Source organism: Gasterosteus aculeatus, chromosome 4 (assembly GCF_964276395.1).
Source record: "Gasterosteus aculeatus chromosome 4, fGasAcu3.hap1.1, whole genome shotgun sequence".
In the NCBI taxonomy this organism is placed as follows: domain Eukaryota; kingdom Metazoa; phylum Chordata; class Actinopteri; order Perciformes; family Gasterosteidae; genus Gasterosteus; species Gasterosteus aculeatus.
In genome coordinates this window covers 16,471,760-16,485,917 of record NC_135691.1, presented here as the reverse complement: position 1 = coordinate 16,485,917, position 14,158 = coordinate 16,471,760, and the positions used below count along the sequence as shown (strand labels likewise).

Below are 14,158 nucleotides of genomic sequence, written 5' to 3'. Positions count from 1 at the left end.
AGCTCCCTCTCTTTCCATTAAAATCATTTTTGAGTTGTGCTTACTGCCCTCTGTGCTATTATAATAAAAAAGGAAATGATATGGTACGTTAAATATTAGAATGCGTATGAAATAAAAACGCAGCAAACAAGCCACTGTGGCCGTCTGTCATGCGTCTTCTTCTCTCAGCTGTAACTTGAAAACACCCATAAACAACACAAAAAAGGAGACAAGCCGAAGCCGTCCTGAGTGTGTACCTCGTACGTGAGGTAGTGCTCTTTGAGCCGGTACTCCTCCGACTCGCGGCTTTTGGGGTCGGCTGAGGGCGAGCTTTTGCGGTGCTCCTCCAGCTCCAGGCTCATCTGCTTCAGCTTGTTCTCGTGACTCAGCAGCTGCTCCTCCTGCACCAATCACAGCCCGGGCAAAAACCAGAAGACCCCCAACACAGCCAATCAGATGCAGGCGGACACAACCCCGTGTAGAGACTTTCAATGCAGAAGGACTGTGCTTGCATGCTTGATAAACCGTTATTCTGTACCAAGCAGAATATCAAGCATGACTACATATTTATTGTAGTTTTTCTCAATAATGTATTCTCCGTGTGTGTACCTGTTTCAGCCTGGTGGATGAAGACGGCAAGATGGGTCGAAAGAATTTCTTCATGGAGCCGATGGCGGCGGGGAACGCCGGAGCGGAGAACAGCGCCGCCACCAGGTTTATCCGGAAGATCCAAGACAGCATCTCCTCCTCACTACTGGAGTATGACAGTGAGAGAGGAGAGAGTCAGTGTGTTTACATGATGGTATAATTCAAATCTTTGCTTAGTCGGACTATGCTATCTTTCGGGGGGAGGTGCTATTATCCCAATATACATGGCAGTGAATAAATCGAATCATTGGGCGAAAGTATGTCATATCCGATACGATAGGTGGCGCTGTTTTCATTACAACTAGTTGTGATACAGCCATTTCCGCTTGACCTCTTCACCACTACCAACAACAACCAACAACAACAACATCAACATTACGAGAAAGATGGCGAACGGAGAGCAAGGTGAAGCTACGTCCCTCTACTATTTGTGCATGATGCAGTTCCTTATCCGATTCACCGTTACATGCCACAATAGTCGAACTATCAACTGGATCGATCGAGTTATCCAGGGGTGTTAATCGGATCGTAGTCGGGCCGCACATAGTCGGACAAAGGTGTTTACATGAAACGGATCATTCGATTACAGTCCGACTAAGCCAGTTATTTGAATCCATGTAACCACGCTGACTGAGGGGTTGCTGAAGTGAGAATCACTTGATTGATGTCTCTGAGCTCACCACATCTACACAGATTGTTCCACAAGAACTCAACGAGCCGCAGAGAATTAAAGAAAATGAGACAAATACAAACAGACAGCTTCAAATAGTTCATCATCATCAGCACCATCCATCCGTTTTCCTGCAGCAGCTCATCCTGTACAGGACATTGCTACAAGATGGTCAAAGCATAGACGCGTGAAATGGAAAATGCCATCGTATTCCTGTCTGGTTCCCTGTTTTGTCTATTGTGGTGTAAAGAAGTCGACGTGGGGGACTCACGAGGCGTGCAGCAGAAAGACTCTCCAGTCAGAGGTCTTCAGCTTCAGCACGTTGGCTCTCTTGCTGTAGTCGGTGGCCCGAGTGGCTAAAGCGTGGTTGATCCGCACCGCGTTCTTCAGGTCCACCTCTGAAATGTCAGCGTCGGGCTTGTACTCATCCTGGGTGAGGGAAGAAAAAACATGCCGGCCAGCAAATATTGTGGGGCTCATTTATTGGAGCGCGTAAATGTTGTTTCGTTTCAGTCATTCTGTCTCTAAAAATCAAATGGTATTTATCCTGAGGTATTTAGTGTTTGAGGTTTAAGTTGAACATTTCATACGCTTATATGTATTTGGTGCATATTCAGTAATTAGTACATACATTCTAGCAGCAGGGGGAGACAAACACACAGTAGAGCAGCCATGCCTCATTTCCTCTCTTAATGCTCTATCTATCTTACTCCCTCTCCGTTACGCACACACACACACACACACACAGAGCAGCAAGCAGCATCCGCCACAGCAAAGACAGCAGTGGTGGATGTGTGTTTCTATGGTAACTGGGCGGAGGACGAGATGCGGTACCTTCTGGAGATACAAGATCATCCCCTTTAGTACCGCATAGAACTTCTTCCAACCGCGCCGACCCCTCGGGGCTAGAAGAGGGAAAAGGGAAGAAATTAAAAAACTTTTCTGCCATGTTGTTTGACGGTAACGCGTTAGGATGTCTTCCATTGAGGTCAAGTGTGTGCATGTCGGTGTGTGTGTGTGTCTGTGTGTGTGTGTGTGTGTACAATCACTCACTGCGTTTGCCGTCCATGTCAGCGTGGCTCTTGCGGGTCAGCACTCCATGTTTGTAGGTGACAGCATTCAAGAGAATGGGAATGGTGATGAAGGGGTTACTGCCGTCCGTCACCCTGGCAACGCGCTTACTCCCGCCCTCGCACTGCTCCTCCACCAGCTCTGACAGACTCTTCCTCAGCTCCTCCTCCTCACTGCACACACAGATGCCCATTCAGATAAAGCCGAGCAGCACACCGTCAAGTGCGCTTACTTCTACAAAACGTGCATAGCCCAAATACTTTTCCTTTTGATGAACACAAAATGTGTACTCACACTGCCCACTCCAGCTTCTCATTCTTGATGGAGTTATACAAGACCTGCGTGGACAAAGCAATAAAGGAGAAGAAACCGTTAGTGGTTTTCTTCAACTTACAGGGTCAGAAATGTGAAGACATGCTTTAGTTCCGAGGCCCGAAATAGCGATTAAGCTGCCAGATGTTGTGGCGTGTGTACTTTCAAGCGATCTGTACCTTTAATAACTCTTTAGGGTAGTCTTTGCCGTTGTTAAGTCCATCCAGATTACTGATGAACTGTTGGCTAGACATCTTCTTCCCAATGTTCTGAGGAGAGGCAAACAAACGGACACAGCTTTAATGTCATTTCCATTTTTGCGGAGGCCGATTTGTTAATGTGCAGCTCAGCTCGGAGTGTTAGTCGTTGGTTGTGTGACCAAACACCGGGTGGCAGTGTTATGCTGCGGGTTCCACTAGTGACGAGAAGGTTCCACCTCTACCAGAGCTTATGGAGCATCGGCTCACCATACGTTTCCTCATGATTTAATCTCTAATCACGAAGCATCACTAGGGGATGAAACACCAGGAGGCGTTTGTGCATTACCAACCCTTCCAGCCCGGATGAAGCCTGTTACCTAAACAGATGTGGGACTAAAGCTCAACTCACTCACTGCTGTTACAAAACAAAGGTAAAAAAAAAAATGAATCCATGGCTTGTATTTCACATTTTCCATTGAGGAGGCCACGTGGCGGACAAGACAACCGGGCTCCCTTTTCCTAGGAAATGTTCAAAATAGATGTAACGTGCGTCACAGGATGTTTCCTATGCTCCATTTATTCACGATATCCAGCGAATATGTAACACGGTGTAGTCACGACCCAAACGATTGAACTGCTCAGTTCACTAACAACTCATATTTTTATGCAAATACAATACGACACATGCAACATTGTATAAAATCTTATATTATTAAAATGTGTCTTTTCTAAAAATGCAATCAGCTTTATTTAGGGTAATGTGATTTTTCATGCTGCAGATCGCTGGCATTTCTCATTGCCTGTATCAACAATGCATTCATGATGTCTAAACTCGAAAGCAGCTTGTGACCATTTCTCTTTGGTGAACCACGTGTCATGTCTAAAATGAATACATGACAATTTGTGCGTCCTTTATTATGATCCTAAAAGTGACAGCAACATTTAAATCACAAGTCCTGTTGTTATCGGGGGCACAGTCAGGTGTCAAGGAGCACGGGGTTAGTACGATAAATATACTCACCACCTGCGGGGGCGGACAGAGACCAAGGGTCCGCATGTGGTTAGCGGGAGATAGAAGGAGAGGAAAAGGAAATGTGTTTTAGTCGGTTTACTTGAGGAGAGGGACATTCACCGAAAGCACCACGAGCGGCGACGCGAGTCGAGCAGGACGGGCCGAGGGTAAGCGAAGCACAGGGCAGTGCCATGCTGCGCCGACCACGCTGCCCCAGTTCACAACTGAACAGACGAGGCCGCTCGAGGAGAGGACGGACAGAAACGGGTCAGAATGTAGGCCGCCGCGGAGCGGAAAGAGAGCGCGAGAGAAGGGCGCAGAGCCAACGGAGAACAGGGGCGATGATGCGAGTGGAGGCGTGCCAATGCTGACGAAGAACCGTCTTAATACTTTGTTTCCCTCAGAGGGGCCAGAGGAGAGGCCGTCCCGAAGTAGGACGGAGAACTGGAGTACATACATGTCCGTGCAGATCGGTGTTGAGCAGCATGAGGGCGCAGGTTAACGTGTGGGCTCCATCTGCAACAGGGTGACACACAAGGTCGAGGTCAGCTAAATGCCATGCACTCCTTTTAGTTTATGCACACACGAATCTCACACACACACATCTGCACAGCTGCATAAATAGCCTGCACGCTACAACAATGTCATCAGTATTTCTGTGCAGTGTGAACATGCGGCATTAAATGGCTATTTGTACAACATCGGCATCAATCCGCAGAAATACCATAGTTTTGCCAAATCGATTCAGTGTTGTGAGGTTTTGTACAGTTATTTGATGCCTCGTGTCGCCCCTCGTACCGTCGTGGTCATCGCCGTGGTCATCGCCGTGGTCATCGCCGTGGTCATCGCCGTGGTCATCGCCGTGGTCATCGCGGCTCTGGCCCTCGGTGTTGAGCGTCCGCGGGTTGCAGTGGCAGAAGCGTCGGGAGAAATGCACAAGGATCCTCTCTCTCTCCTGGGTCTCTCCCATTAGGGGGAAGGCCTTCAAGAAGCTCCTGTCGCACACCAAACACGCCACAAGGTCAAAGGGACGTCAGATGGAACAGTAGCAGGATTTCATCACTTCTGGCAGCGTATAGACTTTGTGGCCAAAGGCCGCTGACCGCTCCGTAGGCGACCGAATCAAACATTTTCGTTTGAGAAGAACTGGAACAGTCAAATCTGCTTTTCTAGACAAAAGTGCTCCCATTTTTACATGAGAATGAATTCATTCAGTCTGACTTATGCTTTCTTATGGCACCATGACTCGGACTGATGCTGAAACCTGTCCCTGCCTTTATTTCCCCACTCTGCTCATCGACACAATTGTTACGGGCAGGTGGGGAAGATCCGCCAGGTGAGGTGACGGAGAAGGTGAGCGACGTCACCGCGGTAACTGTGAACTCTTAACACTTACATTGGATGTTGACAGTTGGTTTGTTTACAGTGAGGCTGAATCTGTCCGTATGGAATAAACAACAAATGGATAAAGCTGTGTCCACTGCAGACACTTTATGAAAACCAAGGCTGGAGCTGGTGATGTAGAAACCAGCAACACCAGCGGAGAGCCGACAGCTCTGATTAAATATTAAGCAAAAAGAGAGTTGGTTCACATCTTTAACAATTCAAATGAACTGATAGTTATGGTTCACTACTAAAAGTACAAATACTACTTCTGGTTTGGCTGTTAATGTTATACAAGTGAAAACTAACGTGTGATATGGACTAAATTTAAACAGTAATTATGCCTCTCACATTACATTGTCACAACACTCGACTATATGCGTGCCTTCAAGTCGTTTGTACTCATGCGTCACAGTTTCCTTCTCCCTTCTTATTTGATTGAATAGCTCATTTATGAAGGGACGTGGCGTACGCCTCTTTCAGGCCGCGTTTTGTTCCTAGCGGTTAGAAATGAGACCCCTGATGAGGAAAGTCATAAACTGTTCTGGCATCTGAGATTCAAAAGGGAAATCAATTGTTGGGGATTTAAGCAATAGAGCACATCTAGTGGTAGAAATTACAATACATGTAGTAATGTTTAGTTTTTGTGTGATGTTAGAGAGTAGTTATTACATTGGCATGTTAGATAAAGTGAATGCAATATAATCAAAGCACACTTTATAGTGCTAATTGCTGTCCTTTATGGATTTCTCCCAATTTTTGGGGGAGTTTTTTCTCCTGTCAGGTAGTAGATGAGCAACTGGATGCAGTATTGGACGACATGAACTGTGTTGAACCTTATGATGAAGTGTGATCATTTATGTTGTGTTGTAATTAAAGTGTACTAGTTCCACGATGAAGACAAACTATGCATGCTATGTTATATTCACTCATTGAGGCATAAATCCATATGTATCTACATTGAATGTGTTGGAATCTGAGCGAAAGATGAGACAAAGAAGGTCTCCGGTTACAGCAGCAGATTCACACCTGGATGTGAAGGGGACAGACAAGGAGGAGACACGTTCGGAGAAGGAGAAGCCAATGACATTCAACTTGGTCTGAGAATTCTCTATTTCGCATTGTATTTGACTTTGTAATTGTATTCCTTAGCACTTTGTTTAGTTATTAAATACTTTTTGATTTTTAATTTTGCCAGTTGACTCTTTTGATTCATCGTTTCCGGCCGGGACGAGAACAAAGGAGTGCGACCTCCCTCGAGGGGCCCAAACGAACCCCCTAACAGTATACAGGCCTTTTACATTGCTAATCTGGCCCAGTCAGAAGTGCACACATGAGGCCGAAGGCAGCAGTTTGAGACAACAAGGTGTCAGGTAGAAAGCACTGATGGACTCCACCGCTGTCAGCTGCACGACGGCTCGATCGGCACGAAGTTAACGCCTTGTGACTGTGTGCGCCCCTGCGTCGCACACTCCCCCCCCCAAGTGCTGACGGTGCGTTACCTTAGGGCTCGGTCCAGCGACAGGCCGGAGAAATTGAAGAAGCTCAGGTACTCCGACGCCACCAGCTGGCTGAACTCGTTGCTGCGAGGAGACGGGAGGAGAGTCAACGTGGCACAGAAGCAGTACAGACGTGGGGGGGGGGCTGCTCCTCTAGCAACGTTGTATTAAGAGTGTTTGTATACGAGTCCTTCTCAAATGTGCATCCATCACGTGTGCGCACATGTGCTACTGTGTGTGTGTGTGTGTGAGTGTTAGTCTGTGTTTGCCGGCTCACTTCTTGCCCAGGTGTCTGGCCACATCGCAGCGCTTGAAGCCCTCGAGGTGATACAGGCGCTTGGCCAGCCTCTTGGCGGCCTCCATGTCGGCTCGGCAGCCATTGGCCAGCGTGTCGGTGCTGCCGCGCTCACAGCGCTCCAGACTGCCCAAATCGCACTCCTCCGAGTCAGACGGCACGTCTGTGAGGTTGGCATCGCTGTTGGAGAGAGCATACACAAACACACACACACACACAAGCAGGTGGCCAGGTTAATGAATGGAGCACATGAGCACTGTTGCATCGCCACGTCGCTTGAAATCAGACGGAGGAAATGAAAAACTCAATTAGACATCTGCGCATGTGAACAGAAGCAAAAGTCAAATGAGGTTTAAAGGACTTTCACGTCCTTTTCAGCTTTCACGTGTCCCAATCCCTTCTAAGAGAGCTCCACCAATCGCAGTGTTGACCTCAAACATGACCTCTGGCAGGAGGTTGCGGTCCATCGGGACCAAGACCTCTCGCCTCAGAAACAGTTCTTTCCCGTCAGCAGTTGGTCTCTTGAACCAAGTCGGTGTCGCCCAAATACTTCATCCCCGGAACATTTTCACAGTGGTTTCTCTCACCATGGAAACACATGGACATACATATGTGTTTTTATATGTTTATATGTGCTTCTTATCTATTTATATTACTGTACTTTATTGTTATATTGCAAGACAAATTCCTCTATGTGTAACATATGTGGCAATAAATGGCTTCAGATTCAGATTCTGATTTCAATGAATGTGCTGTAATATTCAAACCAAAAGCTCTTCTCTACTCTTCTTTTTCATCAGCCCAGGAAAGCCATAAACCGTTATGGAATCTGAGATTCAAATAGTAAATGAATGCAGGACCTTTAGGTTGCTAATCTTGGAGACTGGATGAAGTTCCTTTTCTGCAAGAGTATTTCAAGTTAAGGAAAACATCTGATGAGCGTTCAAACAGTCAAGTCACAAAGAGTGAATCGGTAGCTTTCATTGTCAAGTAATGGCATGTTCTTAAAAACCATGTTTCCTATTTGAAGCTAAAATCCTTTGCCAGGATTCACTTCGACGTCATGGAACAGTATCGGCTCAAATTGAAGTGTTGAAACGTTAAAACACCTGAGCCAAAATGTAAATTCTCCCTCGTACAGGCAATAACAGCGGAGCCAACTAACAGCCGGCTTCACATTAAGGCCGTCGCTGCCGACCAGGAAGCGTGTTGCTCAGGGACTCGGCTCGTACAACTGTTCGCACCGTCACGAGAGCAGGGAGAGATTCTGTCGCTAATCAAAGACCTACCTATTTATTTCTCACCTTACTGAGGTAGTGTATTCAAAACACTGAGTTTGCTCCACTGTACTGCATTGCGCTGTGTACTTTGTTAAACTCCACACACACACACACACACACACACACACACACACACACAATCCCCACATCAGTGAGGAGCTAATTATCTCTTTTTAATTTTAGGGGCAAATATAAATCTGAATCTATACTTTAATCAATAAAAATCAGCCCAAAAAACTTAAATCTAGAAAAAGGGGGACTGGAAACACTCATCTCCATGAATGGATCTCCTCATTTCCTGTCGGTGTGTGCGTGGCCCCGTCAGCGTTCCCTGCAGACGATTCAGATGTTTTTTGCATAATCTGATCAACCCAATTGCATTATCCTCACAAATTCAATACACAACGCGCTCATGTCGTAAGGGATTTGCTGGTTGCCACGGTTACTGCGGAAGCCGAATGTCCTGTGCTAGTAAAGGGATTGAGGACCATCCTACGGCTTTCTACCACGAGCGTGTGTTGTGTGCGAACAAGGGGAATACACTGAGTGACACAAAAGACACGTAAACACAAACAACAAGCAGTCCGCTGGCCTCGCACGCTGGAAGGCTGACTGCATCCCAAGCGAGGTCACACTGATTCATTAGGCCGGTAGTATCACTCATCTGGCCTCTGACCGTAGACCACTTTGCACCGGGGGACACCACAAGGAGCCCTGGCCCCCCGACAACGCCAGCTCCCAGGGTCACACAAGCCTTCCGCCAGGACGAGGCGGGTCAAGCAAACTGGCCCACTGTATCTCGGCGGAGCATCGCTGCCAAGCATGACAACGAGATGGCAGATACAGTCGGATGGGAGCGGCTTCATTTGAAGGGTGGCCGGGCCCCCCCGCTTAGGGACAGGGTGGGGCGTCTGTGTGTCTAGGAGGAGTAAAACCCATTTTGGAAGGAGCCGGTCGAGGTGGTTTGGCCATCTGATTACAATGCTTCCTGTACGGCTCCCTCAGGAGGGTTTCAGGGGACCTCCGAGTCTTCCCAAAGGCCTAAATAGCCCACCTAGCCTGAGAAAGTCACAGGCATCGACCCCCCCTCCCCTCTCCTCCCCTTCCTCCCCCTGCCATTTCTGAAATGGATGGGCAGAAAAAAAATAAAGGCATGAAGATAAAAAGATGTACACACATACTCACAAATATTGACAACATAAAAATGAGTCTGGAGTAAGACGTCAAAACAATATCCAGCCTGGTGCTCGCAATGAAATTGCTTTGGCCCGTCTGGCCGTATTAATTCACTGGATGCAGAGAGACCTCATAAATCATTCAAAGCTCATTTCAGTCATGGGGTCAAAACGATGACGGGCTCCCCCAATTCACTGGCACACACGCGCACACACACACACACACAGAATAAAAGGTGAGAGAGACGCTACGTGAAGTGTCACATATCTATGCAGACCTTTTGCTCCGGGATACACATACCAAGTGGCACACAGTAAACCTATTTGTCCACCTAAAAAGGCACAAATCTGTTTCCCCAGGCTGCATATTCATCCTGTGTGAACGCCGCACAGGATGACTGTGTCGGAGAAAGAGAGCATGACGGTGCACGCCAGTGACTCACATGCTAATCTCTTGTGCACCGCCCAAACCCACACCCAGAGATGTGTCTGCGTGTAAGGTGTGCGTGTGTGTGTTTGAGGGGGAGGAGGCGGGGGCATCTTTTTGCGGGGGCATCCATGAGGGTGTAATCTATTATGGGGAAAAACTGGAGTATGAAAGTCCACAGAGGACTTTTCGATCTTAACGTTCTGAACTTAACGTTCAAGGAACACACACATATTGTGTTTGTTGTTGCGTGTGTGTTAGTCAGGTCATCTAGGGGTTGTTGATATGATTTCAGCAAAACAGGCTGTTGCAATATTGCAAACAAAGACACCTCCGATGACAAAGCATGAGACAGTGTGCCATCCATACACAGCACTGGACAATTTGGTTTTTCACACTGATATTCACACTTTGGGATTATCAACTGAGGCCTTGCACAGTAACAAGTTGCTGTTTGTTACAGCTCAAACTAGAAATCAGACTTTCACATAACAGTTTAAGCAAATAGGCATCCTTCAAGTGGATGGTGGCTACAAATATTTATTTAATAACTCAGTTAGAGCAGAAACTGTTTTTTTAAGCGATTATTAATTCCCACCTCTTATATTTGTCATTTACTTCCCCCTTATCCTCACCATCACCTTGTATCCATAGCAACGTCACAAACCCCATATCTCTTGCTTTCTATTTCAAATGATAATTCCTGGTGAATATAAAATGTTAATTTATGGTAAACTCAAAAGAAAAAGTAGAAATCCTCCACATTCATTAGCAGGCACTTAAAGCCCCTGAAGGAACACCATGTGAGACTAAAAAAATAATAATTAAAAACGTTTCAATCCTTTTATTGCCAATGTTGGTGTCATAGAAAAGTCCCCACATGAATACAATAACGCAGTGGTGATGTGCCCGGGTGACACATTTTGCCACGCAGCATAATGCAAACGTTCCCACCCATTTGGACTTTACGACTTGAATTTTCCAGGAACATCAAACTTACAGCAGTTGCAGCAGAAAGTCGAAGTGAACATCGTATTCCTCCTTCCACATCGTCCCTGGGAAAGGTGTAAATCAGCGGTTAACGGCGCGCGGAGGTCCGACCGCCTCATCGTCCGGTCCTCGGTGGGATCCGCATCGGCCCGGGTCGCTTATTCGACTCCTGATCCTGATTTCTTCAAAGCGGAAGTCTGCTCATAGATAATTACAGCTTATTCGGGGCGATGCAGTCGACCGTAGCGTTGCTTCACCGCCATAGTGTCAACACACGAGGAATGTGTGTTGTTTAAGGGCTTTTCCCCCCTGAAGTTTGTTGGCTCGGCTGGAGGCTCCGCGGAGGAGAGGATGTTGGGGGCGGAGCCAACGGCCGGAGCGTCTTTTCCTGATGAGTTAACGCCGTTCCTAGTGGGGGCGGGACAATGGCCTTCTGCGTGCGCGTGTGTCTGTGTGTGTGTGCGTGTGTGTGTGTCCCGGCCAGCACGACTTCCTCTCAGCAGATCTCAGTTCGATATTGTCCTCTATTGGGACTCGCTTGTGAGGTTATTTAGGTGCATTCCTCGAGTGGATCGCGTCAATATGGCTCAGAGATGCCACGTGGGGGATCAAAGTGGGGAACTCACCAAAGTAAAATACTTGGGGATGTAAAATGAGGATGGCAGATTATGTGCTGAGCTGAAACACCGTGACGTCTTTGGTCAAAAAGGCATAAATGTACTTGATCAAGGTCACTGACTGGAAGCGCGTGCATACCTTTTAATCACCTGTAAATAATGAGTAACACCAGAGTACGCAGACACACACAATATTCTCCCAATGCACACAGATTTTAATAAGACACACTGACACATCCCTGCATGCTAGCCTGTCCGTCTAAATCCCCCCTTCCTCTTTCTCGTCTGGTGGAAAGAAGAACAATAGAAAAATCAGAGAACAGAGAGGCAGCTGTGAGGTCAAAAGTACAACATTTGGGGGATGAGATGGAAGATGCGAATAGAGACAAAACTCTGGAGGAAGCTAGATTTGGACAGACGAGCCCTCCACAAGATTCACTTCAACCGGGTTCTGCACATTATCAGGCACAGACAACAATGTGTACGTTTCCCTGACGACCCCAATGAAGCTGAAGGACACTCAGCGCTTGGACCAAGCGAACCCTGGTGAACACTAATCACGCAGCAGTTTTTTGTGCAGCTAACAGCTAGGACTCATGGATACATGTTGTCATTTCCACACCATAGAACAGAGTTTATTAACCTATTGCAGCCCAGATGTGAGGTTCTAATGGCAGCCAGCGCATGGAATGAACGGATAAAGTATTTGGAGCAGTTCCCCACAGTTAGGTGCTCTAACATATTTGGCCTATAAAAATTGGCCGTTAGCTTGCGCTCCTCGACCAGTGAGCCAAACTCAAAAAGCAGCTCAGGCCGTCATCCTGATGTGCTCCATCTGGCAGCGTCTTAGACACCAATCCACTCAAAACAGAAAACAGATCTATGTGTGTTTCATGGAAAAAGGCGTTTGACTGTGTCAAACATGTCTCCAACCGGTGTGTTGGGCTCCAGCTGGGTTTTCCCTCATAACAAATCGGTTTGTAATTTTCATGGGTAGAATCTCGATGCAATTTGGGGTCCTCAGAGTGTGCACCTCCAAGTCTCAGGCTGGGGCTCTCAATCTCCCCAGAAAACGGTTGGGAGTGAACGGCTGGCCAAAGGGAAGACATTCAGGTATCTCAGGCGCTTGTTCCAGCGTGGGGGTGGGACGGGTAGAGTAGAAGATCAATGGGCCAATATTTCAGGTTACCATGGGATCTCTGCTGGGAGCTTAGACATCATGAGGGAGCTCTGCTCGCTGGTTCAGGCATCTGATCGGAATGCCTTCTGTTGGACAATAATTCAGAGAAACCACTGAAAAGAGTCACGGCATCAGGGAACACCTCCAGGGAGCTGTAAAACGTAGCTAAGGGGGACGCGTGGAGGACCTGGGTGAGCCTGCTACCCGACCCTCGTTAAGGGTAGATGTGTGGATGGAAATGTGTGTAATTGGGATATCATCAACCAGGATTGATGTTAAGATGAACATCAACAGACAATATGCTATATTTTATACTAAAGTCTTAAAGATTAACCATTTAAATAACAATGACATGATGACAACTCAATGACAGTAATTTTAAATTGTTTAAGTCAGGGTTAATAAGACTTTTTTGTCATTTACATGACAAAAATTGTTAAAAAATGTTAAGAACTGCAAAAGCACATTACAAGTACATTCAAGACTAATATCACATCAGTATACTGACCCTGAATAAATACTGAAAGACGCTAAAAGTGAAGATAAAGCGTAACAATCTAATATCCAGATTTGACATGCATTTCATTGTCATGCTAGCAATAAAGACAATTACCTACAAACAGTCAAATCAATGTAATGTCTTTACAGCTCTGGACAGAATATTATGGTATGTTTTGTTACTTCACATCTTTTTCTAACCTGTACACACAAACACACACAAGACACCCTGAGAAACATAAAGGCCCCAATGTCCCCACAACCCTCGGGTCACCTGATAAATGGTTGAGTGTGAGAGTCTGAAATGGTATAAACACAAATCAAACAGCACTTTGCCACAATTTATCACGTCACTATGGCAACGGGAAAAAAAGATGATGTAAAATATGAGTGTTACTCGCTTTCAATTCTACCAGGCTCTTTCCTCCTTTCGGTTGATATTTGGTTAATATCTTTTGATTCCATTTCTTTTGAGTTTTATTTTCCATCTTCAACCTCAATGTTTCTGTGTAAATGTGCAGGCTGAACTCACATGTGCCGTCCTCTTTGTTTACCTTTTTTTTAAGGCTCCTTTTTCATGGGGTAACCACGTGTTTTTAATGTCCCATTAAAATGAATTGTGGTTAACAATCCAGGCCGCCAAGACTGCAGTTATGTAGATTTACGGAAAGGGTTCATCAAGGGCTCAAAGACTTTGCGGCTGCCTGCCTCAAAGTCTGTGAATCCATGTGTGTGGAGATTTGGATTGGACACTTCTCAGCAGAAGACAAAGAACAACAGCGACCTGCGGCTTGGTGAGACCAACTGAGCTCAGGTGTGGAGCTCTTTTTTTTGACACTGAACGGCTTCATCCCATAACAACCAGAGGACGACTTAAAATCAGCCACGGATTCAAAGAGAAAATGGGAAAACAAAAGAAGGA

The 14,158-nt window shown here is 46.4% G+C and overlaps 1 protein-coding gene across 2 annotated transcripts in view; it reads right to left on the bottom strand.

Moving 5' to 3' along the window:
• The window catches only part of psd2 (pleckstrin and Sec7 domain containing 2), a 31,428-nt gene that overhangs the window by 3,002 nt on the left and 14,268 nt on the right, over positions 1–14,158 (bottom strand). For both annotated transcript variants that reach the window (XM_040174078.2, XM_078101534.1), the window contains exons 4-14: positions 7,052–7,249; positions 6,778–6,858; positions 4,691–4,887; positions 4,350–4,408; positions 2,860–2,949; positions 2,663–2,706; positions 2,351–2,541; positions 2,132–2,202; positions 1,569–1,726; positions 589–733; positions 237–380 (exon numbers count right to left, since the gene is read on the bottom strand). In XM_040174078.2, coding sequence (XP_040030012.2) covers positions 237–380; positions 589–733; positions 1,569–1,726; positions 2,132–2,202; positions 2,351–2,541; positions 2,663–2,706; positions 2,860–2,949; positions 4,350–4,408; positions 4,691–4,887; positions 6,778–6,858; positions 7,052–7,249 — 1,378 coding nt within the window. The remainder of the gene's footprint in view (positions 1–236; positions 381–588; positions 734–1,568; positions 1,727–2,131; positions 2,203–2,350; positions 2,542–2,662; positions 2,707–2,859; positions 2,950–4,349; positions 4,409–4,690; positions 4,888–6,777; positions 6,859–7,051; positions 7,250–14,158) is intronic.